Source organism: Manacus candei, unplaced genomic scaffold, assembly GCF_025592945.1.
Source record: "Manacus candei isolate 608988 ecotype Guabito, Panama unplaced genomic scaffold, ASM2559294v1 h1tg000040l, whole genome shotgun sequence".
NCBI lineage: Eukaryota > Metazoa > Chordata > Aves > Passeriformes > Pipridae > Manacus > Manacus candei.
This window is the reverse complement of record NW_026138088.1, coordinates 1,167,638-1,195,373: the sequence shown is the minus strand read 5'-3', so window position 1 is coordinate 1,195,373 and position 27,736 is coordinate 1,167,638. Positions and strand designations below refer to the sequence as shown.

General features: G+C 52.1%; 3 protein-coding genes and 1 long non-coding RNA gene across 4 annotated transcripts in view; 1 reads left to right on the top strand and 3 right to left on the bottom strand.

Moving 5' to 3' along the window:
* Nucleotides 1-3,214, top strand: part of LOC127474194 (uncharacterized) — a 102,652-nt gene extending 99,438 nt beyond the window's left edge. Inside the window, exon 3 of the long non-coding RNA XR_007905755.1 lies at nucleotides 3,138-3,214. This is a non-coding gene — a long non-coding RNA (uncharacterized LOC127474194). The remainder of the gene's footprint in view (nucleotides 1-3,137) is intronic.
* LOC127474149 (keratin, type I cytoskeletal 19-like) lies at nucleotides 604-5,736 on the bottom strand. Its single transcript, XM_051794641.1, has 8 exons — nucleotides 4,932-5,736; nucleotides 3,943-4,025; nucleotides 3,459-3,615; nucleotides 3,060-3,221; nucleotides 2,493-2,618; nucleotides 2,162-2,388; nucleotides 1,713-1,858; nucleotides 604-950 (listed from the first exon to the last, which is right to left on the bottom strand). Exons 1-8 carry the CDS (start codon nucleotides 5,502-5,504, stop codon nucleotides 925-927), a joined length of 1,500 nt encoding a protein of 499 aa, XP_051650601.1. The 5' UTR covers nucleotides 5,505-5,736; the 3' UTR covers nucleotides 604-924.
* A 6,474-nt stretch (nucleotides 5,737-12,210) lies between these two features.
* On the bottom strand, nucleotides 12,211-15,184 carry LOC127474175 (keratin, type I cytoskeletal 13-like). The gene is made up of 7 exons (XM_051794680.1): nucleotides 15,011-15,184; nucleotides 14,574-14,656; nucleotides 14,244-14,400; nucleotides 13,993-14,154; nucleotides 13,590-13,715; nucleotides 13,270-13,496; nucleotides 12,211-12,358 (listed from the first exon to the last, which is right to left on the bottom strand). The coding sequence occupies exons 1-7, from the start codon at nucleotides 15,182-15,184 to the stop codon at nucleotides 12,271-12,273; spliced, it is 1,017 nt and encodes a 338-aa protein (XP_051650640.1). The 3' UTR covers nucleotides 12,211-12,270.
* A 5,692-nt stretch (nucleotides 15,185-20,876) lies between these two features.
* On the bottom strand, nucleotides 20,877-25,510 carry LOC127474154 (keratin, type I cytoskeletal 14). Its single transcript, XM_051794649.1, has 8 exons — nucleotides 24,912-25,510; nucleotides 23,233-23,315; nucleotides 22,786-22,942; nucleotides 22,371-22,532; nucleotides 22,158-22,283; nucleotides 21,833-22,053; nucleotides 21,425-21,474; nucleotides 20,877-21,329 (listed from the first exon to the last, which is right to left on the bottom strand). The coding sequence occupies exons 1-8, from the start codon at nucleotides 25,407-25,409 to the stop codon at nucleotides 21,232-21,234; spliced, it is 1,395 nt and encodes a 464-aa protein (XP_051650609.1). The 5' UTR covers nucleotides 25,410-25,510; the 3' UTR covers nucleotides 20,877-21,231.
* Nucleotides 25,511-27,736: the final 2,226 nt, after the last annotated feature.

Sequence of the window (27,736 nt, the reverse complement as noted above, 5' to 3'; positions counted from 1 at the left end):
TGATCTTCCAACCGTTCCTGATGTTCAGGTTGAAACTCTTTGCAACAGAAGGATGACCAGTAAATGACTCAGTCACTGTGGGAAAATAGAGGAGATAAACCTTTTGCCTCCAGTCCTTTTCCCAGTGGGAAGATTTCTATAGAATTAAAGGAATAGGTCCAAACATAAGCCATGTCAGGAGAAACTGAATGGAGACCAAGATTTCCTCTTCACCCTAATCACAACCTCCAGGCTGGGTGATGGAGTATGAGAGGCCCCAGCCCAGATGTGTCAGCACTAGACTGGGACTGAGGCAAAATGTCTCCAGATGTTCCCCCAGTGACGCTCAGAACTTTTCTAGGACTGTGTTTTAGCCCAGTGCTGTGTGGGAAGGACATGCTGACCTGCCTGTCCATGTGGGTCATGCAGGAACAGGCAACATCTGCCTCGGGCTGTGACAGGGAGGAGTGGGACAAGACCTGCCAGGTCAGCGAGGCCGCTCTCTGGCTCCTGCTGGCAAAGCAGCTTTGCTCCCAGTGCAGGATGACCCCGACCAGTTTAGGTGCCCCGTGTGCCCATGGCTCAGCACCTGGTGTTCTAAAGAAACTCAGCCTCAGACGCACGTTCTTGATTGCATCAGGCACAAGCAAAGTTTTATTAGAGACGTTTTTCAGCAGCAGGTACATTAGTGATGGCTGATCACTGGCTGACTGCAGCGATAGTCGTGGTGCTGGGCCACACACAGCAACACAGACTGGAAAAGCAAATAGCAAACCAAAGCAGAATGTGGCCCAACGCTCTGCTCATCCCTCTGGCACATTGCTTAGCACGGCTGAGCGGCGCAGACGAGCACGCCCCGTGCTCTCTGCAGACACATGCAGTAAATATTCTCTCTTCACCCATAGCTCTGCTTCAGGCTTCTCTTGGATATTCTTGTTTCTCTGCTTAATCACAAATCCTTCGGCAAGGCACTGGAGAGATCAAAGGAAACATTACTGTGTTTATGGCAAAAATGGATTCTTTCCCACACTGTCATTCCCCACACGTGATCGTTTCACAAGCCAATTCAATTAGAACTTCAGATAAATACTGCCCCTTCTTGGGAAGGTTCAATGGCTCCTGCCAGCCAGGCAGATGGATCTGTTTGTGCTGTAGCACAGGCTGCCCTTCTCCATGCCAGGCAGTGGAAGCTGGAGATGTGGATGAGGGAATGGCATTGGGGTCCGTGCTGGAACAATGCCCCTGCTCACTCTCATTTCCTGGACCAACTCTCACCATATTTCATTCTTTCCTTTTCAGTTTGGCTGGAAGCTTCCTCTTGAACTAGGACTAGCAGTTATCTGCCAGTATTCCCATGATTCCTGCTTTTTCTACCTCCACCTTGATCTCTGAGCACTCTGCTTTCTCCTGCTCTTTCCTCTGCCCCCATCTCATGTCAGTCTTTTCTCCATGTTGTCCATGGCTTGCCTGCCTGCTGACTCTGTCCATCTCCCTTTTATCCCTCTTCCCCTCCTCCCTTTGGCAGTTCTCCTGTGTCTCAGCAGAGTCCCAGCTCCCAAAAGCTCTCCTCTCAGCCACTCCTCTGTGCCTCCCATCCTGTATTTCCCAGGGGCCCCACAATAAACTTTCAAGTACATCTGTAAGCTGCCTGGGAAAGATCTTTCTTCCTGCCCATCCGTGTTGCATTAGAGCAGAGGAAACTGTGGAAACCCTCAGAGTGGGGCAGTTCTTACCTTGGATCTCCGCAGCTGCACAGGATGGGATCTGGGCAGACGAAGTGTAAGTGTGGCTTGTCCTAATGATGCCTCCTCCTCCTATCCCACTGCTTCTTGCAACTCCTCCTCCTAGACCCGAAGACTGACCAATTCCTCCTTGCTGACTGAGGGGACAGAAAATAACATTTTAGTGAGGGAAAGGACAGACAAACTAGAGCTACAGATTTTCAGTGTCCCAGCTGCTCTCAGTCAGGTTCCCTTTTTGGCAGAAAATGGGCTGAAGGTTTCAGTGACCACTCTCCTTGTGGCAGCAGCTGGCACAGGGCAGGGCAGCAGGTCCCCACCATTGGCACCAGGCAGCCCAAGTAGGTCAGTAAGGGAAAAGGACCTTCCCTTTGCTGTTACACCAAAATAACCAGGACACAGGTGTTCCACTGTACCTTTCGGTGAGTCTCAAGCCCACTTACATAAGGTCCTGCTGGCCGCCCTCCAGCAGGCAGCGGTACGTGTGGATCTCCTGCTCCAGGCGGCACTTGACGTCCAGCAGGATCTTGTACTCCTGGTTCTGGCACTCCATCTCTGCCCGCAGGTCAGCCAGCTGCTGCTCCACGCAGGTGATCTGGCTCTGCAGCTCAGCGAGGTGGTTGTTGTAGCGACACTCTGTCTCCGCCAGCGAGGACTCCAGGTTGTCCCTCTGAGGGGTGACAAGGGGCACAATGCAAATACAGGCAGGAGAAACGCCGCGTTTAGCTGCAAATTCTGTGAGGTGGCTGAGGTTTGCACCAGCTCGTCACCCACCTGGCTGAGCTGAGCTTGGAGATCGATTTCCAGGGCTTGCAATTGGCGTCTCAGTTCGGTCACCTGGTTGTTGCACGTCTCCACCTCCTGACCGCTTGTAATCACCTCCCGATTCACCTCCTCAATCTGAAATCACCAGTCCAGGGTAAAGAGGGAGTTCAGGGAAGGTGCATTGTAAGTCAGATTAAGTATTAAGGAAAGAGCAGAGAAGTTGGCAAGAACTTGAAATGAGAAAGGTTTGGGTGAAAACTCTCATCCTAATGGAGTGTAAACCCTGCTGGTCATTCCTCTTGCTCTTCTAACAGTGCTGCTTCCAGTTCTTCTCACCACTTATGGCCTTGTAGAGAATTCCTGCCTCAAGTCTCACCAGCATGGAGTGCTTCCCTCACCCCATGACAAGGACACAGGGCAGCAGCATCCCTTCCCTGTGTCCCTTGGTCACTTTGAACCAATTCTAAATGCTATTACAGTCTGTCGTGTGGCTTTAATGGTTTAAAGGTTTAAGTCCTGGGGGACCATTGCCTGAGTGTTAGCTGGGGAAGGTCAGAGGTGTGGGAATTTACTCACCTTGCACTCATACCAATCCTCAACTTCTTTGCGGTTGCGTTCAATCAGTGTTTCATACTGGCACCTCATCTCCTCCAGGATCTTCCTGAGGTCTGGGCCGGGGCAGGCATTGACCTCCACGCTCACATCTCCAGTCGATTGCTTCCTCAGACAGCACATTTCCTGGAAACACCACCCAGACCAGGTCAGTTTTTAAAAAGGAGGAAAGAACTGAGGCAGCCAAGTTGCCCTGCAGGGAGGAGCAGAGCCTGGCACAGCCCCTCTCTGCTGGACCCTCACAGCTCCGGGGTCACACCATGGTCTCCATCAACCACTTGTCCCCCCGAGCAGCATCCTGGGGCGAGGGAGGATGGATCCCTCAGGAGTGAAGGGTTTTCAGAGGAGAGGGGCAGGACCTACCTCCTCGTGGTTCTTCTTCAGGCAGCAGAGCTCCTCCCGCAGCGACTCCAGCTGTGCCTCCAGGTCGGACCTGCAGAGCGTCAGCTGGTCCAGGACCTGGCGCAGCCCGTTGATATCGGCCTCCACGCTCTGGCGCAGGGCCAGCTCCGTCTCGTACCTGCCAACAGACAGAGAGCAGTCAGTGTCTGACACCACCACGAGCGTTTCTGAGCTCCGGCAGGAAAAACAAAACCTTCCCCTTTAAAGACACCACGTGCTGGAACAGCAGCTCAGCTGAACCCTCGCTGCAGATCCCTCTGCTTCCTGGAGAACTCTGATCTCCACTCAAACCCAGCTCGGCATCCCAGACTTTCCCTCCTGGAACTGCCCTTATTAGGGCATCTAGAGGCTTCTCTGTGCAGCCTCCAGGCTGTCGTGGGTCACAGCAGAGCTGCCCAGAGCTCCGGGGGCGGGGACAGAGGAGGGGGCAGCCCACGGTACTCACTTCACTCGGAAGTCGTCAGCTGTCATCCTGCTGTTATCGATGTTCAGAATGATCTTGTTGTTGTCTATGGTTGCACAGACAATCTGGAAAAAGAACATTCACTCCTGAAATCTCTGCTCCCATTGCCCAGTGCCACCAGACCCCGTTCTCCCTTTCCTTTTTTGACGTCCTGGGTAGCAGGGATGGGGAGCTGAGGGGTGCAGCGCTCACAGGGGTGTTCAGTGAAGTGCAGTGAAGGCATTAAATGATAAAATTCATGGTTCAGGTACGAGCAGTCTGGGAGGTGTAATTAGTGTCCAGCACCTGCCACAATCCACCTCAACCTTTTAAATCTAAATCTTATTTTCACAGATAAGAGATTTAAAGATTTTGTTTGAAGACTTAATGACAAGCTGGTCTCATTCTGTCCCTTTCCCAGATTCTTTTCACTTTATTCTTCTTTATGCATTGACATCCTAAATTTTTGCCAAACACACTTTGTAAACATTTTGAATTTCAAATTGCTCATTTCAAATGTGTTATGGCAATGCTGTCTTTGTTCTTACCTTTAATTAGACATCCTGTACTCCCCAATTGCTTATGAGAGAGTAAACTAATAGAGGAAATAAAGTTTAACTGGAATTCTGCAAGACTGATGGCAATAATATAAATTCAGGCAAATTATTGCAATCCATTATTTATTTATCTTTTAGTTCCTTTCTTGCCACGTGTCTATTTAAACACCTTGGCACTAACAGAATTCAGAAGGATCACCGAGCCCATCCAGATGCATTCCATGAAGTAACATTTCCCCCTTTAGTATATCTGACGAATAAAAGCAACAGAAACCCTCCAGATTTCACCTCTGAGCTCTGGGGCTTTCCACAGGCAGATGTTATAATGGATGTTTGCAAAGAGCATTTTACAACATTGATTTGTTACTCCTGACAATGTGGGCAGCACCGGGGGAGAGGCTTTCAAGGGAGAAAGAAGCTGAGAAGGGATGTTACCTGGTTCTGAAGATCTTCGATTTCTTTGTAGTAGCAGCTGTAGTCCCGTGGCTCACAAAAAGGGCCCTGCTTGGCATACCACTCCCTGATCCTGCACTCCAGGTCAGCATTCTCCTGTTCCAGGCACCTCACCTTGTCCAGGTAAGAAGCCAGGCGGTCGTTTAGGTTCTGCATGGTGACCTTTTCGTCACCAGAAAGAAGAATGCCATCACCAGCAAAACCACCTCCACCGAGCCCCATTCCCATGCCCCCTGCCATGCCACCGCCGAAGCGAGCGCTGCCACCGCTGAATCCCATGCCCGGGCATCCTCCGAGGACAGCGGCTCCTAAGCCGCCTCCGTAGTTCCCTCCGACCAAGCTGCCGGTGCTCAGTCCCCCTCCGTAGTTCACGCCACCGCAGTAGCTCCTCCCGGAGAACCCTCGGCTCCCGCCTATCCCGCAGGTCGTGTATCTTCCGGAGGAGACCGAGGAGATCCGCGCTCCGCCACCACCACCACCGCCACCAACCACGCAGCTGCCCCCGCTGGTCCTGCCCCTGAGAGAGCCAGTTGTCTGCTTAATACTACAGCTCATGGCGAGGCCCAGCTGCAGCGCCAACCCACAGCCCAAAGCGAGATGCAGAGCGTGATACTGAGTCCGACTGCAGGCTGGCGCTGCCGCAGGTCTGCATTTATACCTTCCAAAGGGGGTGTCACCTGTGGGGTGTTTCTTCTTCCCACGGGGCTGGCTAGTCTGGCTGTTTATGCCAAGAATAAATAGCCCATAGGCAGTTTCCCTCTAGAAATCCCAGTTCACAAGGAAGATACTTTACATGTCAGCAGCTTATTCCAAAAAGTAAAATAGTGTTTTGTGAGTCATCAGCTTTTTGTATGATGCAAACTTTGCAACAAGTCGAGAAAAAAGTTGCCCTAGATTATGTACAAAGAAGAAACATTGGTATTTATAACATCAAAGTGTCTTTTATCTTTTATTAATTTGTATTTATTTTATTCTTAGTCCAATAACCATTTTTATATCACATGCTGTGGTAGAGTTCGTGAAACAGAAATGGGAGACTAATAGAATTTCTCATTTCTGAAAAGTGTGAACCATAGTAGTGAACAGACCAGGGACACTGTACTGTGGATGTGGGTCACCTGGCACAGCTCTAATACCTGCTTTACAGTGAGATTTCCTAGATCAGTGAGGCAGTTCCCCATGGGTTTAGTTCCCTGTGTATGGCTTAACCTCCCCTGGTCATGGAAACACAAGAAGTGAAGTTGCTCACACTGCGCTGCTCAGGCTGGCTCAGTGTCCCCTGTGTGTGGGTGACACGGGGCTGATGTCACCTGCAGTGTTCGAAGGACCTCGCTGAAGTTATTTTTCAATTACTGTAATTGCTGTCCTTGCTGCACCAATTTGTGGTGATCGGAGATAAAGACAGAGAGGACAGGAAAGGGAGTATCCATGGGCGATGTATCCAGTTCCCTGGGTGGACTCAGATGGGACCCTGCGGGTCTTGGCCGTTACTAAGATTGTGCTGAGCACAGGACAAGGAGGACAAAAGTGTCCTGCAATTCTTACTGAGTTTGTTGGAGCAGTAGCAGGAGTGAGCACAGCCCAAGCAGGCAGGGGCAGCCAGGGGAGCCTTCAGAGAACTGGCTCCACCAGTGCCAGTGTCCTTCTCCAGCAGACTCTGTAATGAGAGGATATTCTGCTCTCCGGGGGGACGACGGCTTCTGTCCCCTACAGGGTGGAATTTCCACGCAACTCTTACTCACGAGCCACCTTTGTCTCAAGGATGTTTGGGTATTCACAGGAGCAGTTGTGATAGATCCTCGTTGGCAGTGAGGTGACACTCAGGGAGCCCCAAGAGCAGCGTCATCTCTGGGAGGAAGGGCAGAGAAAACCCACACTGGTACCCTCAGACACCTCATGGACTGGTGGGAAGTTGGTGGCTTCTGCCACCATGGTATGAGAGTGACCCCAAGCATGTTTAGCTGTGATTGTCTTCACACCAGCATGAGTTAAGGCTCTCCACTCTCCGGTGGAGTAATTTATTTCTTTACTTAGATCCGAAATGATAAAAAGCCGCCTACCAAGGCTGGCAGCATCCAGGAATATTCATTATTCATATGGCGCAGGGAAATAACTTGCTCGAGGACTGAGCCGGGTCTGTCGGAGCTCAGATTCCTCACTGAGACTGCAGTGCCTGAAATACAAGTCCATCCTCCCCTAGACACAGCCCCCGTGCTCCCCACAGAGCCCAGACTCGCAGTCGGGAAAATCATGAGCGAAAAGGAGGAGAGGGAGCAAATCTGGCTTTCATCCGTCGTTTTGAGGAATATAATTGAAGACAGGGTGTGGCTGTTGGAGCCAACAGAAATTAATGTAATGCTTGCTTGGAGCTTCGCTTCTGCTGGGGAGGTTTTCAGGAGTTACCCAAGAGCAGACACGGGGCTGGGGGTGCCTTTCTTTCCCTTGCAGACTCTTGGCTTTAGGAGGATGGTGGACATTTCTCTATGGGTGGACATGGAGCACCTCCCCCCCCCTTCAGCAGCTCCCTGACAGGAAGAAGGAACAGGTCTTGCTCCACAAAACAGATCGGTTTGCAGCATTGTACAACCTTTCACTCACGTCCTGGTGAAAGGTCCACAGGCTCCCAAATCCCATTTCACCAGGGAGAGTTAGACACGACCATACAGTTCTGCCAAAGTACTCATATTTGGGATGCAGTTGCATTCTTTGGAGCTTTTCTGGGCTCCTGCTGGTTCCACTGGGATGTGGGACATGTGTCTGGTACAGCCAGTGCACCCAGAAGCCAGTCCCTGACTAACCTGGCTGTATCTTAAAAACACACTGTGGTGTTGTCCCGCTCCTTGTGACTGTGTTGGGGCTCCAGGCTCAGCACCAAGGCCAGACAGAGGCTGTGTGGGGCTCACTGGCTGTGTGGTTCTGCTTTCTCTAGCTGGGAGCCACTGCCTCATTCCAAAACATCCCTCAGTACCGGCTTCTTCCCCCATTACACTGATTTCTTTACCTCCACTTTTGTTTTTATTTGTAATCCTGTAGCCTTGGGACACAGCCTTGGGGCAGAAGGCTGGGAAAGGACTGTGCAAGTCTAAGACACGAAGGTGTCCCAAAAGGATTTACAACCTCAGTGTAAGGCAGGAGGAAACAAATGGCTTCATGCAGCTGGAAGTGCAGGAATCCACGACAGGCCATGGGCCAGGATGATGAGCAGTGGTCACACACAATGTCAGTGCCAACAAGCTGAGTTCTCTGGGCCTGATGGGTGAGAGAGTGAAAGTGGAGGAAGAGGTGATAAGGGTCATTTCTGGTGCACAGGGATGGGGGAAGCAGCAGGATGTCACATTCCCACGGGATGCTGGTCCCTGTGCCCAGCCCGGCTCCACACGCTCGCCTGGCTTTGCTTATCAAAGCTGATAATGCTCTCCTGTGTCAACTACAAGAAAGGTGTGTCTGGTTCTACAGAACTTTGCTTTCATAAGCATTGCCTCAGTGATGTTTGTGCAACCACACTGGAGTATGATTTTATCTTGTCACTTGTAATTACCATTAATAATTTGCATAATGGCCATTAGGCATCACTTATTAAACACTTCTTTGATGTGATACTGAGCCAGCTCCAGGCCTCATGCTCTCATCTTTCAAATGCAGACCACGACTTTTTCCTGGCTAGTGACTCACTGGTTTGTACCACCATGTTTAGCCAAATCCTGTAAGGCAAGTGAAATAATTACCACAGTGGGTTTGGTAACAGCCTGGGCTTAAATACACCTCTGAGACCGAGGGGGTGACTCTGCTTCAGTTTCTTGCTGACTGTTCACATTTGCAGGCTCTGAGCATCTGCAGTGTGAAGTAGGAGCTCAGCAGGACATGGACACAGCTGGGTTTCTTCCTACTGAAGCTCACAGTCTCCCCTGATTCGCTTTGTGAGGGCTGTTGGTTCCTTCCAGTGCCTGCCAGACACTGGCAGTGCAGCCAGGCCTCCAGACTGTGCACCTCTGGAGGTTATCACAGCAGAGAAGAGTCCTGGAGAATTCGTTAGGATAGATGGGAATAGTGATGGGTGATGAAACCACAGCAGTTCCAGTCCCCCATGGAGAGCTGAGCATGGTGCAGGATGGGAGGGAAACCGAGGCTGAGCCACAGGGTCAGACCAGAACCTGACAACCTGTTGTGTTCAGGTGCTTCCTGCGCTCAGACACCGTCAGGGGTGCAACAGAGCTGGGCAGAGCAGCCAGAGCCTCCCCACAGTGTCTTTTAGCTTTATATCATACTAAAGTCTCTTAATTTCAATGCACTTTAAATTTGTGGCTCCTACTGGCAGTTTAGATTATGTCATTCAGCGCACTGAGCTGAGAAATCTGTTGGGTTATGGCAGGAGTTTGCTCATCTCTCTAGTTCTTTACAAATGTTGCACAAGCCAGTAAACAAAAATCTAAACCCCACAGATAGTTACTGTGGGTGTGAGTGAGACTGTACCTGTCTGCCTACTGCATGAAGTACACTTCTGTAGAGAAATTACAGTTTATACATCACAGCAGAACATGGCCTGCCTTTCCAAACACACCATGCCTGTAATCAGGGATAATTGGCTGTGCTGTGCAGTCCGGAACTCGTGGCTGATTTCCAGCATTGGCAATTTGCAAAATTAGTTGTTTTCTTTCTGTTTCTTCACTGATCCCTTAAACCTCTGGTGCGTTCACTCCTCGGGGATTTTTCCTGATGGTGGTGTAATTCCCATGTGCTCTCTGTAGCACACAGACACATCTGCTGGAGCAGTCACAGTGCATTTCATCTTCTGCTTACCAGCCTGAGTGCTGATACCACCCTCTCCTCTCCCTGGGCACCCCCCCTTGCTCTCTTTATCCTTGGTTCCTCTCCCAGTCCTGTACCTTCAGCCCAAGTCTCTCTCTGTCTCTGAGATATCTGTTGGTTCTTGCTTTTACAAGATTTACAGGAGACAGATTGAGCTGCCACGAGCTGCACGACCCGAGAGCTGTGTGAGGACACGGCAGACATTTACCTGCAGTCCCTGTCCCTGGTCACTCTTGTCCTGTTGTCTCTTGCACTGTGCCCTCTGCATTTCATATATCTTCCCTTCCCTTCCCTGCCTCCTCCTGTGCAGCCTCCACAGCCTCCATCATTTCCCAGGGCTGCCCAGGCTGTGAGTCTGGGCAGGGAGGGCAGCGTGTGGTGACCTCAGAGGTGCTGTGTCAGCACCGAGGGGGGTTAGATCGCCCCCAAATGCGCAGTGTAATTAGTGCTGCGGGAGGGGGGATGCAGAACCGAGCAGGGAAAGTAGCACAGAGCTTGGCCAGGAGCTCGTTAGAGCAATTACCCCACAGGGCTAACGAGTGTCCTGGACAGAGCTCAGGGAGAGGCTGTTCCAGAACCGTCTGAGCTGTTTCTCTCTTTAGAAACGGGCACTAATTTGGACTCATTGTGTCCCCCGAAGCCGCCTTGTTAGGATCCTCCATTTCAGGCTTCTGTCTAAGGTTAGTCATCAAACCCCATCCAATATTTCATGGGAGAAAAGGGCTTTCAGAGCCGCACAATGAGGGGTGAGGGCTGTGACACCACTCCCAGCCCTACTGACCCATCTCTCAGACACTGCCAGTGAGGAGGGACAGGCTGCATCCTGAGCCTTGGCTTGCACACACAGCAAAATGCAGTCGTGTTCCTGGATGTGTTTGTCATTCCTTTCACTGGGGTAATAAAACACCAGCAGCTTTTTTTTTCCTGGCTGTTTATTGTGTCTCACTTTTAAAAAAATTCTCTCCCACGTATTAATTTGTCTCACCCTTTTATCTTCCCACATGTTGCCAGCTGGTTCTTCCTGTTTGCCTTTTTTACAAATCCATTTAGAGGTTCTTTGTTTAGTGTTTTCTCTGGGAATTGTTTGCCTCCACCAGAAGGGCGTGGACAGTCCAGCAGAGCCTGGCTTTCAAAATTCCTGCTTTTCAAAATTCCTGCTCCAATTATTTGGGAAAACTTGTTGTTCTTGATTTTATCCTGCTAGTGCACATCCATAATAAGTCATAGGTGTTGTGTGCTACATTATATTATGTGATATTATATTATATTTTATTATATTAGCACACACCTACTTTAATGAGGACTCCTTTTTCTCTCAGAGGTCTCTCAGTAGAAGACAGTCAGACAGCCCGAGAGTCCCTCCCTGCCCTCTGCCCAGCCTCCCTGCCTGTTTCTTTCCACATCACCTTCTACCTCATGTCTTAGCAAATGCCTCCTCCTCTGGTAGCAAACATCCCTTTCCACAGCACAGGCTGGTCCCTCTCCTCCACCCTCCATCCCCTCCTCAGCCTCTGAGTTCAGCAGGAGCACTGATGGGGACACAGTTTGTTTTCCTCCTTCCCTGCAGTGACGGGTGTGTGGATGGAGAGTGAGGGTGGATTCCATCCAAAGCTGTGCCTCGAATATCAGTGTCTGCATAACTATTTTTTTTAAATACTTGTATATTAATTTACTTGTAGAAATCATTTCCCAGGTTTGAGGCTGTGTCAGTAGGAGCAAAGTTTTATTAGAGACAAGCCTTGGTTGCTGTCAGACAACCAGCACAGCCCTGGGGAGCCCGAGTGAGGGGCAGTGCTGGGATCAGAGCAGCTCCCATGGAGTCCCTCTGGCTGCTGCTGGAGCACAACTGAGAACACCCGGGTTATTCTTGCCTTGTTCTTCCAAATGGCTTGTTCTTCACAGCTCCTCGGGGATGTGCAGTGGGGCTGAGGGGCTCTCTGGTCTGCAGTGACCTGAGGGAGAGCAGGAAGCATCACTTTTTCAGGAGGTTCTGCATATGTGCCTTTCTCTTACACACCCTTGCTCTTGTACTGACCTTCCTCTTCCCTCTTCTCCCCAGCTCTGCTTGATTTTATACCTTCTCAAAGAGCTGTGACTGACTGATTCCCCTTCCAGTTCCTCATTCCCATGTTGTGCTGGAAGTCTTATTTAACCACACCTTTACTGCTGGGCACTCCCCAGTGTCAAACCTAATTTCTACAGAGGTGTATAAATGTCCCACAGCTGCATCCCTTGCCACTGCTTCCCACCATTCCTTACCACTGCTTCCCACCATAGCCCAGTTAATCCCAGTGCTCCACCACCAACAGTCATAGCTGCCATCCCGCCTGGCAGGCTCCGACCCAGCCTCTTTCCAGGGAAAAGACACCACCTCCAACCCCTCTTCACCCAGAAAAGCCTGGAAGCCTCTCATCCTCCTCTTCCCCAGGTTCCCAGCACTGAAAGGACAGCTCATGGTCCCACTCCCTGGCTCCTGGAGGACCCCTCACCTGGCAGACCCTCTCCTGTGCCAGGCTCAGGGCAGGCAGGGCTGGCACAGAGTGGCTTTCAGCCCCCCGCTCCTCCCAGCTGATGTGGCAGCGACTCCTCTTCCTGCTGGCCCTCTGTGGAAAGGAGACAGCTCTGGAGACCCAGGCCCTTGGCATTCCCACCCTGGAGATCTCCCCCTGACCTGTGCACTGGCTGTAGCTCTGTCTCTTCAGTCAGTGCTGCCGTTTCCCCTCCGAGCCCTGAGGGCCATTGGCCACCATTCTCCTGCTCCCTCCCGCCTGCCTCTTGGCTGCTGTTCCTTTTCCATCCCAGGATTACCCCAGGCTCCAAGACAAACACTAACAGTGTCCCTTCATCCACTGCAACTGGCATTTTGGAACAAAAACTGATTTGTCATGTAACTAATTTAGGACTGGAGAGTTCTCAGGGCTCCACCATTCCAATGCCTCCTTTTCCAAACAAATGGAGCAGGTGGGTGCCCAGGCTGGTGTTGTGTGTGTGCAGCCATGTCTGGGATTAACAGCCTGGCTGTTTAAAAACCTCAGTCAATGGGAGGCAGGGCAGAGACAGCTGCTTTGCATACAAATTAAATTCCCAAAACTTTAATTAAAATTGTTGTGTGAAGCTTAAAATGTTTGGATAATTTATTGTTTCAGTTAATTTAGCTGCCAGTCCCTAACCCTGCCTCATTCTGGCAAAGCCAATATAACTCAGTTAATGTGACAGTGTTTGTCAGAGACCTTGCCCAGCTACCAGCAAAGCTGCCCTTAAAGAGCTGCTGCACCGTGCCAGGGGCTGGGACAGCTCTGGGGGCTCTCCTGGCCCCCCTCCCTGGCCCCAGAATGGTCTCTGACATGCACCCTGGACATTTATCAGAGCCAAATCCTCAGGTGCCTCACAGTTTGCTAATAGGCCCTGTCTGGTAACAGGTCAGCACTGGTTCCTCACCACAGTGTTGCTTTTACCACTGGTATCAGGAAGGCAAAGCACAGGGATTTTGGGGTGCCCGGCTCTGTCTGCGTACATGATGTCGTGCTGGCCGCCCTCCAGCAGGCAGTGGTAGGTCTGGATCTCCTGCTCCAAGCGGCACTTGACGTCCAGGAGGGTCTTGTATTCCTGGTTCTGGCACTCCATTTCCGCTCGGATCTCAGCCAGCCGCTGCTCCACGCAGGAGATCTGGGTCTGCAGCTCAGCCAGGTATTTGTTGTAGCGACACTCGGTCTCCGTCAGAGAGGATTCCAGGTTTTCTTTCTGAGAATGGAACAAGCACACAGGTACCTGGGTTTGCTGCGGGCACGACCCTGGTCACGGGGGCTGCAGGTGTGAGTCGTGTGGCATCCCTACCATGGTGAGCTGGGCTTGCACGTTGATTTCCAGGGCCTGCAGCTGCCGCCTCAGCTCAGTGACCTGCTTGTTGCTTGACTCGATCTCCTGGCTGCTTGTGACGACCTCCAGATTCACCTCCTCCATCTGCAAGGTCAGAAAAGAGCAGCCCTTTCCTCACGTCCCCACATCATCTCACATCCCACAATGCCCTGAGCAGGCTGACCCCCCCCCCCCCATTTACTCTCCTGTGGCCCTGTGACACCATGTGGTGGCCCCTCTGCCACAGACAGAGCACAGAAATCGGGCAGCACAGTTAGATCTGAGCACTCCTGTGACCCAGCTGCTGGTATTAGGACATCTAATCCCTCACTTTTGCTGTCCCAGGGGGCAGTGCCGGGCCAGCCCTGGGCGGGTGTGGTACCTTGCAGGCATACCACTGCTCCGTCTCCTTGCGGTTGCGCTCCATCAGCGTCTCGTACTGGCACCGCAGATCCTCCAGGATCTTCCTCAGGTCTGGGCCAGGGCAGGCATTGACCTCCACGCTCACATCCCCGGTCGCCTGCTTCCTCAGACAGCTCATTTCCTGCAGGGAATACGGGCACCATATCAGTAATATCAACCCCGGGGGGGGCTTTCCTTCTTCTCTATTCCCTGGGTGAGGGGTGATCCGACCTCCTCGTGGTTGGTCTTGAGGCAGCACATCTCCTCCGTGAGAGCCTCGCACTGCAGCTGCAGGTCGGTCTTGCAGCTGGCCAGCTGGTCCAGGACGGGCCGCAGGTTGCAGATGTCGGCATCCACGTTCTGCCGGAGACCACACTCGGTCTCGTACCTTAAACCACGGGCAGCAAAGGGGGGTCAGCAGGGCAGCAGGGCAAGGCAAGCCTTTCACTTGAGTTTGGGGGAAAAAATCTGCTTTTGACCGTGCAGCCTGACAGGCAGAGGGTTGGGATTTCCCCGTCACCGCCCCTCACCTGCCCTTCCCCAGCACGGGTCTGTACTCACTTCACTCTGAAGTCATCAGCAGTCATCCTGTTGTTATCGATGTTCAGAAGGATTTTGTTAGTCTCCATGGCTGCACACAGGATCTGGAAAAGCAAATGTAGGAAAGGGATTAGGGCTTGCAGCTTCCTCTGGCTCCAGAAGACCCTGGAGGAAACACCTACCCGGGGTATTTTATAATGATTCCATGTACTGGGATTATTGATCAGTTAGGTGGGATCACAGCAGGGAAACCCTCGTGCCAATTGGATGGAGCTGGCTGTGCTGAAGTGTCAGTTCTCAGTAAATGCAGAATCCCCCTCCCTTGGACCATCATTCCATATAAACCATCACTGCACCTGCCCCTCCAGAGCCATTGCCTCTGCCCTCTGACAGGGCTCTGCACTTGGGAAAGCAAAGCCCAAGGAAATATTAAACTTTCTTGACGAACAAGGATTTACCTGGTTCTGAAGGTCTTCAATTTCCTTGTGGTAGCAGCTGTAGTCCCGTGGCTCGCAGCTGGGCCCCACCTTGGCGTACCACTCCCTGATCTTGCACTCCAGGTCGGCGTTGTCCCCCTCCAGGAGCCGCACCTTGTCCAGGTACGAGGCCAGGCGGTCGTTGAGGTTCTGCATCGTGGCCTTCTCGTTGTTGGCGAACAGGATCCCATCCCCGCAGCCAGCGCCAGCCCTGGGGAAGCCCCCACCCCCTCGAGTGCAGATGCCTCCACTGCTGAAGCCCAGGGCAGAACAAGCCCTCTGGGTGGCTCCGAAGCTCCCGCCGGCCGCGCTGCCGGCGCTCAGCTGCTTCCCGAGAAATCCCTCGCTCAAACTGCCGCCGGAAAAACTGCCCCCCACGGCACCCAGGTCGTAGGCAGCGTGTCTCCCCGAGGAGGCGGAGGAGACCCTCCTCCCCGTGCCGGCCGCGTTGCTGCCCGTGCTGCCCCTGCCCTGGGCACAGGTGGTGACGACCTGCCTGACAGCACAGCTCATGGTGCAGCCGACGGAGCCCGGGGCAAGTGCTCAGCTCGCTGCAGGATCCAACTGTGATCCCTCTGTCCCCTGGTCCTCTATTTATACCAGTCCCCGTGGATCGTGCCACTGGAGAAGGGCTGTTTATTCTTCCTCCTTGTGACCTGGCTGGGAGGTGTTTTTTTTCAGCCGGAAATAATTCCCCAAAGGCGTTTGTCTCCAGAAATCCCACAACAGAAAGATGCTTTGGTTAACAGAAGCGTGTTTCAAAACTACATCAAAAATGTTACTTCCTGAATCATCAGGTCTGACTTGTGATGACAGCTCAACAACAGTGACACAAAAACCCGACGATACCCGAGAGTGCCCGGGGAGTGAAACACCACGGCAATTATCCACCCCCGGCGTGGGCGAGTCCACCCGGAAAGTGAAAGCTGTGGGAAAGGCATCCTATCTGACCCAGCCTGCTCGACCCCTTTGTCACCAGGAGCGAGAGGGTCCCCTCACTCAGCTGCCCTCAGTCCCTGGGACCAGGGCCAGGAGACCACCCTGGACTGTGCAGCGAGGGTCTGTCCCATCCTGTGTGGCCCTGGGTTGAGTGAGCCCCTTGAAATGCTCTTGGAGAACACAGAGGAATATTGCACTGGAATGTACCAGGGATGATTTGTCCTTTCTCTTTCTCCTACCTCCATCAAAACATCCCCTTGCAGAGGGAGATCTGTTTGTTTTGCTGCTTTATAGGGTAGACAAAATAGTCAAATATTTATCCAAAATATAAGAGAAGAGGATGTTTCCTGAACACCAAACATTGCAGTTCACTGTGAATATTCACCATCACACAGGATAAGATTTCTAAAACAGTAATATGCAGAATTTCAGCAGATGCCTGACTCTGCAGAGGTCTGACCCAGTTCTAATCAGCCCCGTGGAAACACTCCAAATACAATCTAGGTGTTACATTTAGAAAAGACAAAAACAACTTTAAAAAAATATATATTAAAGCTATTTTTCGGTCCTGGAATGATGGATTGAGGAAGAAGGGAAATAATTAAAATGTTTTGTCATCTGAATCTTTAATTTTATTAATAACATTAATAAAGCCATGCTAATATTGGCTGGCTCTCACCCACGTGTGGTTCAGCTGTGGGTTTGGCATCCAGGTCACCTGGACACGTGGCATACAGGATGTGTTAGCTGCAGCCTGGCTCACAAATATTGCTTCTGCCATTTGGGTGAGTTCATTAGGCTCGATTTTATCTTGCCACTGCAAACCCAGCGCTCCTGCAGCACTGGGGTGGTTCTGTGGGTGCCTGTCCTTCGTTAACGCCGTCATTAGGAAGCGAAGCCGGTGCCAGGGTGCCCTGACACACACAGGGGTGGCCAGGCCCTGCCTGGAGCTGGGGTCGGGATCAGCTGCAGCCCGGCCACAATCGGTCTGTTTTCCATCCAAGAATTATAAAACCAGAGCTGAGTAAACATTTAATTTCATTTAATCCATAATTATATGGTCCTTCATTTTTCAAGGCCAGGCTGGACAGGGCTTGTAGCAGCCTGGTCTAGTGGAAGGTGTCCCTGCCCGTGGCAGGGGGTCGAATGAGATGAGCTTTAAGGTCTCTCCCCACTCAAACCATCCTGTGATTACAAGATTTTATGATTTTTTTTAAATGAGGAGAAAAAAAACACATAATGAGTGGAGAGTTTTGGGGTTTTTTCAATTACTGGAAACTAAGCAGAGATGTCCACGTTTCTTCCTTACTTTTGGAACTTCAGACCTTACCAAAGGTGATTAGAATTTCTACAGCTTTTGTAAAGGAGAACAGTAACTTCACTCTTGATTTTTCCAAATTTGTGTGTCCTTCACAGCAGCTTTTTTTCCTTTCCAAAATGCGAAATTTTTATTAAAACCAGCTCTTGGGTTTACACCAGAGCACACCTCAGGCCCTGCCAGCAGTCACAGCCCTCATATCATTAAAGAGATTTTCACTTTGTGACAAGGAGACCTGCTAATGACGGCATCTCCCTGCCTAATGGAAGGCTCCTTCCAGAATTAACTTTTATTGACTTCCCGACTGGAGTCTGCAGATGGAAATTTGCTGCCCACAGCCTCGGAGCCAGCCCGGGGCGCTGCTCTGATGCCCCGTCCTCGTCCTCGGCTGACTCGGGAGCCCCTCGCAGGCACCGCTGTGCCCCAGGGGGGGCAGAGGAAGGAGCCAGGCACGAGGAGCTGCCACAGGCACTTCGGGAGCAGCAGCACCGGCCTGACCAGGAAAAATGACTGCTTCAAGTAACAAATGAGCAGAAGAGCCTCCCCCAGGCGAAGGTGCTGCTCCCACGTAATGAGCTTTGTGAAAAATAGAGAGAAAAGGGATTATAGTTCAGCTCTCTGTCGGTGTCCTGGGCTGTGTGACGGGGGCAGGGGATGGGCACGCTGGCGTTATTCCCAAGGGTGCTCCAGCACAGAATTACCAGATTCAACAGGGCAATGGAAATGAGAAAGATTAGATTTCCCTGGAGGGAAATCCTTTGGATATTTTAAGGTTTCAGACTGTTTCTTAAGCTAATGCAGATGAAGTATAATGTGCCCCCAAGAAGGAGATCCAGCATTTCACGTTATTACAAACAATCCCTGAGTCACCAGCTGTTTTCATGTCCAAGAGAGCTTCCCTGGGGACTCGTTGACTCAGACACAGCACCAAACCCCGAGTCCCTGCTGGTGCACAGACACAGGGAATGCCAGGAGCAGAGCTGGAGCCAGGAACTGCCCAGCCCAGCCCCTGCCAGATGGGGTGTCTCTCACGGCTCCAGCCCAGGCAGGGAGAGCTCTCTGCCCACTGTCAGCTGAATTTCCGTGTGTCACTATGGAAAATCCATACGAAGTATTTACAAAGTATTTGCTTATCTGGCTGGTGATGTACCTGTCACACCACTTTCTGCCAGCTGCCATTGGCTGTATCTCCACCCCTCTGAGGACACCGGGTGCTCCAGGGTCTGATCCCGGCTTTGCAAGTCACTCCAGGCAATTCACTCAGCTCCTCCCAGTCTCAATTTCATGCTTTGTAGAATGGAAACCATAATAACAGTCATCCCCCTCCTCGAGGGCATTGTAAAAATAACTCTCTAAGAAGCACAAGGGGCTTCAAAAATTAGAAAGACAATTCTTGTGTAAGTATTATATATTGTCAGTGTTCTTACTGTTTTATATTAAGTTTGACACAGGCACATCTCATAGATTTCCCTGTGTGTCTCAGTCATGAAATGCCTTTCAAGGACATCCTTGATTTTCCCTTTTTTCATTTTGTTGTCCATTAAAGTTTCACCATCATTTGCTGAGAACTTGCTTCTGTAACTCCTGGCTGAATCCTAATGAGGCTTTTCTTCTTGTGCTTGGAGCTTCCAGAAAATCTGAGCAACGCTCTCCAAAACCAGTATTTGTCCTTCTCTTGGAGTCACAATTTGTCCATGTTTCACGGACACATACTGTGTGTATCAAAGAGTAGTAACAGGCAATAAATTGCCCAATAGTCCTGTGGTATTTTCCTTCTTCGGAGCACTACAGGGATCACTTGTACTGAGCTTGGACTTCGCTCTCACCTGTGATAACAGTGTTACACTGAGCTGTATGCAGAATTAAGGCCTTTTTCATTGATGCAAATATATGTTGATGAATAAGGAAAACCCCAGGAGAACTGAATCCACTGATTACAAATCTGGGCTCTCCATCAGCTCTCCCAGCTGTTCCCCCAGCTCTCCTCAGGATTCCACCTCAGGCAGTTCCTGCTGATAGATGTAAATATCTCAGCACAGGGTGACAATCAGAGATAACCAAATGTGCTGTTGGATCAATCTCTCCCTTGTGTCCTCTTGGCTGCAGAAGGAGCCATCCCTCCCTGTGCTGCCCGTGGAGGCCGGTACTCCTGGACTGACATCTTCTTTTAGCCTCCTACTTGTATTTCATCAGTTAGATTTGTGGTTTGCAGAAAGCCTTTCTGTATTCATACACTTGGGGCAGTCTGCAGATGGCTCAAGAGTTAAAAAGCTGCCATTTAAAACTGAAATAACTCTGTTCTGATGGAAAATAAGCACAGCACATTAGCAGTGTTCTCAGGATTTCCGCCTGCAGCCTTGCCCACTGCCGCAGACCCTGAGACAGCTGGAGGCTCAGGTACATTTTGCTTGATCTGGTTTTAATTTTTGACATAGCTCTGGCTCAGTCAGCCTGGGAGACTTCCTATTTCTCCAAGGAAGGTGTGTTATTCCAGAGAGGGAGAAGCATGACACAGTCCATGAACTCTGCGCTCCGCTCGTTTCCTGCCCTCTCTGTAATTGCTGAACGATGATACAGAGCGATAACATCTCACACTCCCTTTTTCTGGAAAGACCTGGCAGGCTCCCCACTTCTTCGATCTCCTCTGCCTGTCCTGTCATGCCCAGTGTGACATCACCAGCTCTTTCCCAACCTGCTGGGGCCGGGGAGTGTGTGGTGAGTGCTCAGTGGGACCTCAGTGCTGCGGGGAGGCTGAGGGACAATGAATCACCACTCATCACCCAAGGGATGAGTGAGCTGAGCCTCAGCCACAGGAGCCTCTTGTGCATTGTGGAAGCTGATTTACTGCAGACTGGTCCCTTTCCCTTTGGTCTGAGCCCCAGATCTGTATCCTTGAGGTGGGGGATTAACATGAGCCCATGATCCAAGATGGACAGGGCTCCCAGGTTCCACTGTAGAGAGCATGAACCTGGGTCTGAGTGATTCCATCACGCTTTTGGCTCTCCAGGAAGCAAGTGGGCACAGGCACACCTGGTACCTGCTGCCCAACTGTGTCACTAATCCTGAGTGGCAGCTTGGCCTCAGGCGCTGTTTCTGCCTCCTGTGTTTCAGGAAGGATTTTACCAGTGATCTACTAGACGTGATAGTGATAAAAATTATTGCTACTCATCCCCGTGCGGATTAAGCAATGGTTACTTTAGATCCTGTTAAGTGCAGCCCTGGGGCAGCATAGAAAGCTCTGTATAAGGTTTCCCTGCCCAATAGTGTGATTTAAAGACAGTCAAAAGAGGCAGCAGGCAAGTGGGGATGAGGTTTGCCAACCAGCCTGACACTGGGCTCGTGTCCCAGATGGAACATCTGACAGCAGCAGTCTTGCCGAAGTCATTCAAGTTCAGCTTACAGGAGAAAGTGATTTTTTATGATCCCAAGAGAACTGAGCTTTATTTTGTTGGTTTTAATTATCAGTCGCGTGGCACATTGACCTCAGACCTCATCTATCCATAACTGCCTTCAATTTCTGTCACTAATCTAGTTGATGTCTCAGCCAGTCCCGTGTATTTACAAGCAATGAGTTCATTAGAAAAAGCTGTCTCCAATTACCTTTGCCCCAGGTGGAACCCATGTCCCTCCAGGTGAAACCCATCTCCTGCCATTCCCCTCCTCTCACTGGCTTCTTCTTGTGGTTTCTTAGGACTTTCCCTGGCATGAACACACAACCCTGAGGCTTTGAGGGATCTTGTGTCAGTGATAGACAAGTCTGCAGCTGCACTAGCGAGGAGAAAAAGCTTTATTAAGTGTGTCCAAAGGCACCTGCACGGAATGAGGGTAATACAGGCAGGAGGAGGAGGTGGAGGAAGCTTTCTGGGACACAACCCAGGGCCTCAGGCAGTGCTTGGCTCAGCTCACTGCTCTCCTGAGCCTGGGGTTGAGGGTCCTACTGGCCCTCCTAGCGAGTGGTGAGTGCGACCTGCTCCCGGGAGGAGACCACCTTCCCATCCTGCACCTCCTCGACGATCGTGCGGACCTGGCGGGACGATGTCACCACTGCAGGGGGAAAGGGGGGACAGTTATTCATGGCAGGAGGGAGGGAATTTCTTAACACTTTATCAAATATTCTTCAGGAGATGGCAGGTTCTTACCATCTCTGCCGGAGTGTGGGGATATGGCAGAGGAGTACTGGGAGGAGATGCTGCAGGAGAAGCACAAAACCAAAGAGAAGTTAGGGACAAACATCTGTTGCTGCTGTTATACAGCTGTGTTCAGGCAGCAGGAAAACAGAGAGGGCTCATGGAGGTTGCTAAAAGTGCTGCTACACTTGGCCTCTGCTGGGGAGCAGAGGAACCATGACCCCCTCCAGCAGGGAAGGGGGCCTGGTGCAGCATCCCAGTCCAGGCAGAAACCAGGGACAGAGCCACTGGGCATCCACGGCTGGTGTGAATATGGAGCCCAGCCCTGAAAGCTGCGGCTGGACCAAGTCCCCAGGCAGCACATGTGGTGTCTATGCCCAATGTCCTCCCGCCGCCCTCCCCGCGCAGCCCCTCACGCACTGGGCGTCCTCGCCCTCCAGGAGCCGGCGGTACGTGGCGATCTCCTGCTCCAGGCGGCACTTGACGTCCAGCAGGACCCTGTACTCGTGGTTCTGGCGCTCCATGTCGCAGCGCAGCTCGGCCAGCTGCTCCTCCACGCTGGTGATCAGCGCCTGCAGCTGGGCCAGCTGGGTGCCGTAGCGTGCTTCCGTGTCGGCCAGGGTGCCCTCCAGCGCCGCTTTCTGCGGGACGGGCACGGGGCCGGCTCAGGGGCGCGGGGGCGGCCGGGGGGGCACAGCCCTGCGGCCCCGGGCCCGTGTCCCCGGGTGCCCCCCGCCCCCCGTACCGTGCTCAGCTGGGACTGCAGGTCGATCTCCAGGCTCTGGATCGTGCGCCGCAGCTCCGTGATCTCCGTCTTGCCGCTCTGCAGCTGCTCCGTGTTGATGGCCACCTCCCGGTTCAGCTCTTCCGTCTGCAGTGAGGCCGAGCCGTGCCCTCAGAGCCCCAGTGGTGGGCACAGCCCCGGCCCCGTGCCCGCTGCTCCCCCCCAGCCCCTCACCTTGGTGAAGAACCACTGCTCGGCGTCCCTGCGGTTCTTCTCCGCCAGGCTCTCGTACTGCTCCCGCATCTCCGCCAGGATCTTGGTCAGGTCGATTCCAGGGGCAGCGTCCATCTCCACGCTGATCTCCCCACCCACCTGCCCGCGCAGGGCACTCATTTCCTAATACAGAAGAGACACATTATACACGTCACAGTGACAAGGTATGTTTCCATCCTGAAAAACTTTTTATTTGCACCCAGCATATGCACCCCACAGACCTCCTGGAGGTCCTGTCTGAAGGGATTATTTCCCTCTCCCTTTCCCCTCAGATGTCTCCTGACATTCCTAATTGCAGAGACTCCTGCATGTTTGACCTGACCTGGTGCACAAGAAATATTCGTAGGTCCCAGTTTGAGCCTGGCTCTGTGCTCACCTCCTCGTGGTTCTTCTTCAGATAAGCCAGCTCCTCCTTCAGGTTCTCGATCTGCATCTCCAGGTCGGCTCTGGCCAGGGTCAGCTCGTCCAGGACGCGGCGCAGGCCGTTGATATCGGCCTCCACGCTCAGGCGCAGGGCCTGCTCCGACTCAAACCTGGGGGCACAGCAACAGTCAGCAAACACCCACCTCATACAGGATTATTCTTGTCTTTTCCTTCCCCAACTTGGCATTTTCTGCCAAGAATCTGTAATTCAGTGTGCGTTCACAGATCTCACAGTGCAGGAATGTCAGTGCTGTGCCCAGGGAGAGATGCACAATTCCCAAATGTCCCACTCCTAGTGAGCAGTGACCTGGTGGAGCAACCCCAGGTGCAGGAAGAACAGCCTTGAACAGCCAGGCCTTTCCCCCCTTGTCCCAAGAGCTCTCAGAGCCGTTGGACTCACTTGGTTCGGAAGTCGTCCGCTGCCAGCCTGGCGTTGTCGATCTGCAGGACGATGTTGGCATTTTCAACAGTCGCAGCAAGAATCTGGTGGGGGATAAAAGAAAGAAAAAGAGTTAAAAAGTCATTTTAAACCGCTGGCAGCAATCCCATCCAGGGAAGGACTGGGACTGGAGCAGCACTGGGCCTCCTGGTGTGGGGCTGGACTTCCAGGTGGGCTCTGCAAAGAGGGAGACGGGGGTGCTCAGCTCCATCTCCCATCAGCACAGATTCAGTCCCGTGAGGACACTGCCATGGGCACGCGGCCCTGCCCAGGTGGCATCTCCAGGTGCTCACACCATGCTGAGCCCTGGCAGCACTCCAGGCTTTGGGAATGGGAAGAGCCTGGCTGAGAAGAAAAGGGTTGAGGAAGGAAGGAAGGAAGGAGTGCCTTGTGCCTGCGTAGTTTGGCTTTCATAATTACACCCGAGGTGCAAATATTTGCTCTGGGATTATGAAAATGATTGGCCGTTTAGTGAGCAGGAATTTCTGTAGCCACAAGCTAATGAAAAGCTCTCACTGAGTTCTGCTCCTTCAGGGGATATCCAGGGAATAATCCAGGAATATTGATGTGGTCATTTCTCAGCTGTTCTGCGGGATGGGAGGAAAGTATCTGCCTCCCCCTGGATCGGGAGCAGAGGGTTTCTGTGAGACCCAGCACTTCTTTGCTCAAATCCAGAGACAGCTCCTGTGTTCCTGTGCTCCATCAGAGCACACCCAACAAGCTGGAATCTGAAGAGGAGCTTCAGGCAAAGGCCCTTCCCCCCAGGGTGAAGCCCAAGAGAACAGTTAAAGAACAGAAAAATTCTAGGAATGTGACTTACCCCAGGGGCTGACCCTGCCCCATTTCCCTGGAATTTAATCACGGGCCAGGTATGTCATTGCCCAACCCCACACCTCATCCCTTCCATGGAACCTGAGCTCACTGGGGATGAGTGATGAGGGCAGAAGGGGGGCAGCGATGGCAGGGCAGGGAGGGATGGCACATTCTGATGCTTTGGATCAGGGGCTTTTACCTAAAATCATCCAAGGAGCTGCTAAGGATAAAGACACAAGCTTGGCCCTGATTTCATCCGCTGCATTTTAGACCAGGGCACACATCTGATTTCAGCACCTTCCACAGCCCAGGGTGATCCAACCCTTGGATTTCACTCATGTCTGTGTCTGCAACTCCCAAAGAACAACCATTCCATAGGACAGTTCCTTTCTACTTTAACCTCCACCTTGAGCCTCCTTACATTCTAGAAAAGATTGGGTTTGTATTGTGAGAATGACTTATCATCTCCATTTGCATATCAGTCAACAGTGAAGGGGCCAAGAGATAACGTGTCCCTGCCTGCTGAGCTCCAGCAGGAGCCTGACAGGGAGCACATATCTACAGGGGCACATACATCAGGTAACATGAATCAGTGTCTGACTCCTGCTTCCCTGCCCCACCATTCTCCCTGCACTGGAACAGTCAATGGAAACCCCATCCTGGTGCCTCATGATCTGCTGTTCATAAATTGCAACTGTTATTCCAAAGCTCCTTCTGTTTTCCAATCTCAGGCCATTTGTTAATCCTCTTCCCTCCAGCTCTTAGGAACAAGGTCATCTTTTTACAAGTGACTCTGATGAAGATGTTATGTTAATCCCCAGTCCTACCTTGTTCCTGAGCTCCTCGATGGTCCTGTAGTAGGGGCTGTAGTCCCGGTCAGGACCAGGGCCCTGCTTCTTGTACCACTCCCTGATCTTGACCTCCAGGTCGGTGTTGGCCTCCTCCAGGGCTCGCACCTTGTCCAGGTAGGCGGCCAGGCGGTCGTTGAGGTTCTGCATCGTCTCCTTCTCCCCCGCCGGCAGGATGCCATCGCCGCCTCCAAAGCCCCCTCCAAAGCCGGCCCCAAAGCCAGCCCCAAAGCTGCCCCCAAAGCCCCCGCCGAGGGCCCCTCCGACGCTGCTGCAGTAGCTGCCCCCAAAGCCACTTCCGAGCCCCGAGACGACGCGGGAAGAGACGGAGTAGCTGCCAGAGCCCCCGTGCACGCTGGGGGCCCTGTAGCCTCCCCCCCCGACACGCACGGAGGAAAGCCTGCTGGAGCCTCCCCCCAGGCTCCCGAATCCCTTGAGGGAGGTGGAGGAGGAGTATTGCCTGACAGTGGTGCTCATGGTGGAGGCTGGAGGTGGAGAGAGAGGCAGTTCTGCAGCTCAGCAGTGAGTGCTCCTTCCCCTGCCTCGGGGCCCTTTATAGCCCGGCCAGGAGGCGTTGCCACACGGTGGTTTTTTTTTTTGTTGCATTCCCGACGATTTTCATCACTCCTAAAACCTGAGCCAACTTCCAGAATCGTCATTTTTGCCTTTGTTCTGTTGATGCTTTTTGTCATACTCCACTAGAAGGTTTTTCTCTCACAAAGGGCGTCTTTATGCTTCTTCCGTTTCCAAGTAAATCATCAGGTGTGATTCAAAGGAGGAGGCTCCTTGCTCAGGGCTACGATTTAATTCCTTCTGCACTGTTAGCTCTAGAACAGGCAGTGTTTGAGGGAGTAACTCAGCATCTCTTTTACTGTGGCTTTTCATCCCAGTTAGTTTCCTGTCCCTGCTTAGGCTGCACACACACCTGCAGGGACAGCAGCCGTGTCGTGACACCTCCACAGCCCCGTGAGTACAATGGTGCCAGAAGGAACTTGGCTCCTGATCCTGGAAATACAAGTGTGCTCTTTTATCCACAGGGAGAGGGATGATCAGTAGTGAAAAAGCAATGAAAAGGGAATTCGTGCTCCAGGGCTCGCTCGAGTCTTTACTTCAGAGACCACCCATGAGTGGGGGAATGTGAAAAGGCATTAGCAGGGGATGGTTTGTGTTCTTTGTGGATGAGCACTAGCAAACTATCCTGAAAGGGCAGGGTATGGCTGCTAGCTAGACATTACGAGATGCTCCAGGAAAAATGCAGAATAGCATAAAGTAGATGAAGGATGTAAGGAACAAACTCCTGGTGTCTAAACCCTGTGAACAGGAGCACAAAGCTGACAGCAGCACAGCTGGGCAGCCAATGCTGGTGATGTCTTCTGAGAGGGACAACATCAGTTGTGACCAGGCAGGACAAGTGCAGTGTGAGTTTAGAGCTGACAGCTCCCGTCAGGAGAGACTGTGGTTGTGTCTGACGAGCAAAAGGACTCCAAACCTGAGTGCAGTGCCGTGGTCTGCTGTCGGCACTCCGTGCTGACCCCCAGCATGGGCAGAGCCCACCAATCCCAGTGTCCCTGGCTCGTCACACAGGGTGTGGAGGAGGAGGGAATGCTCATGTGTGCACACGGTGGATTGTTGGGCTGTCTCCACAGACAGGCCCCAACAGCCCCTTCCCAACAGCCAAGTTCTTCCTTAGATCATTTGCCAAAGGAGGGGGGAAAGGGAATGGAAAGAAGAACAAAGGTACATTACTGAGCAGCTCAAAGGGCACGACTCCCTCCCCTCCCTCTGCAGAAAGCTGGAGACGGTGCAGGAGTGGGATGTGTCCTTGGAATATCAGGAGCTGGCTGCTGTGGAGAAGTGGTTGCCCATCTTCCATAGGACTTGGAGCTGTGCAGGACCTCTGCAGGAGCCTCGGCCGTGTTGGCTCTGGCTGTTCCATCCCCGGCGCGAGCGCGGGCGCGGGGCCAGCGCCGCCCACTCCCCCGTCCTGCCCAGGTGCACATGGGGAAGGTGCAGCAGCGCGGGGGCGGCCGGGACGTGTCACTCTGAGGAATGTGCTTCCTCCTCATCTTTATTTCCTCATCTTCGCCCGGGCAATGCTGTGGTTTGTCCTCCCCGATTGCAGTGGTGACAAGGGGGAAGGGGAATGTCAGAGACAAAACCAGTGCAGAGCCCCCTGTGAGTCCAAACCCTCAGCCTGGCCCTGAGCAAAGCCCCTCAGGGCAGCGGGGGTGTCCCAAGGTCACTGTCACACCGTCACACTGTCTCTGTGTGTGTCACACGTGTGACACGTGGCTCTGTCTGTGTGTGAAATTGCCTTTTCTGTCATCTTTTGTTTGCCATTGAACTGCTGTGTCATAAAAATACACATTGCCCAAAATATCTGTGATACTTTGATAGTGCCACAGGGCAGCAATTAAAATCATGAAGTGTTAATTAAGGTGGAAAACAACATTAACCACTCGAGGATATTATTTCCATGACCTCCCATTGAACACAACCACGAGGACTGCATGTTGTTTGTATCACACTCTTTGAAGTAAAAGGCTGGGTATTAAACCAGATCCTGCCTCTGTTGAGTAGCACGTGCATGCTGTGAGCCCACCTTTAATACATTTCAAAATCAGAATTCCAGTTCTATGGCATAACAGCTTTGTGGTTGCACATTGATGTTTAAACACACAATTCTGTAGGAGGAAAATGGAGGTGAAGTTCTGGCTCCAAACTCATTTATCAGCAGACCCAGATACTACCTGGATAAAACCACTTCTCTCTTTAAATGTGTTTATAAAGTTTCTCCTGTCCTT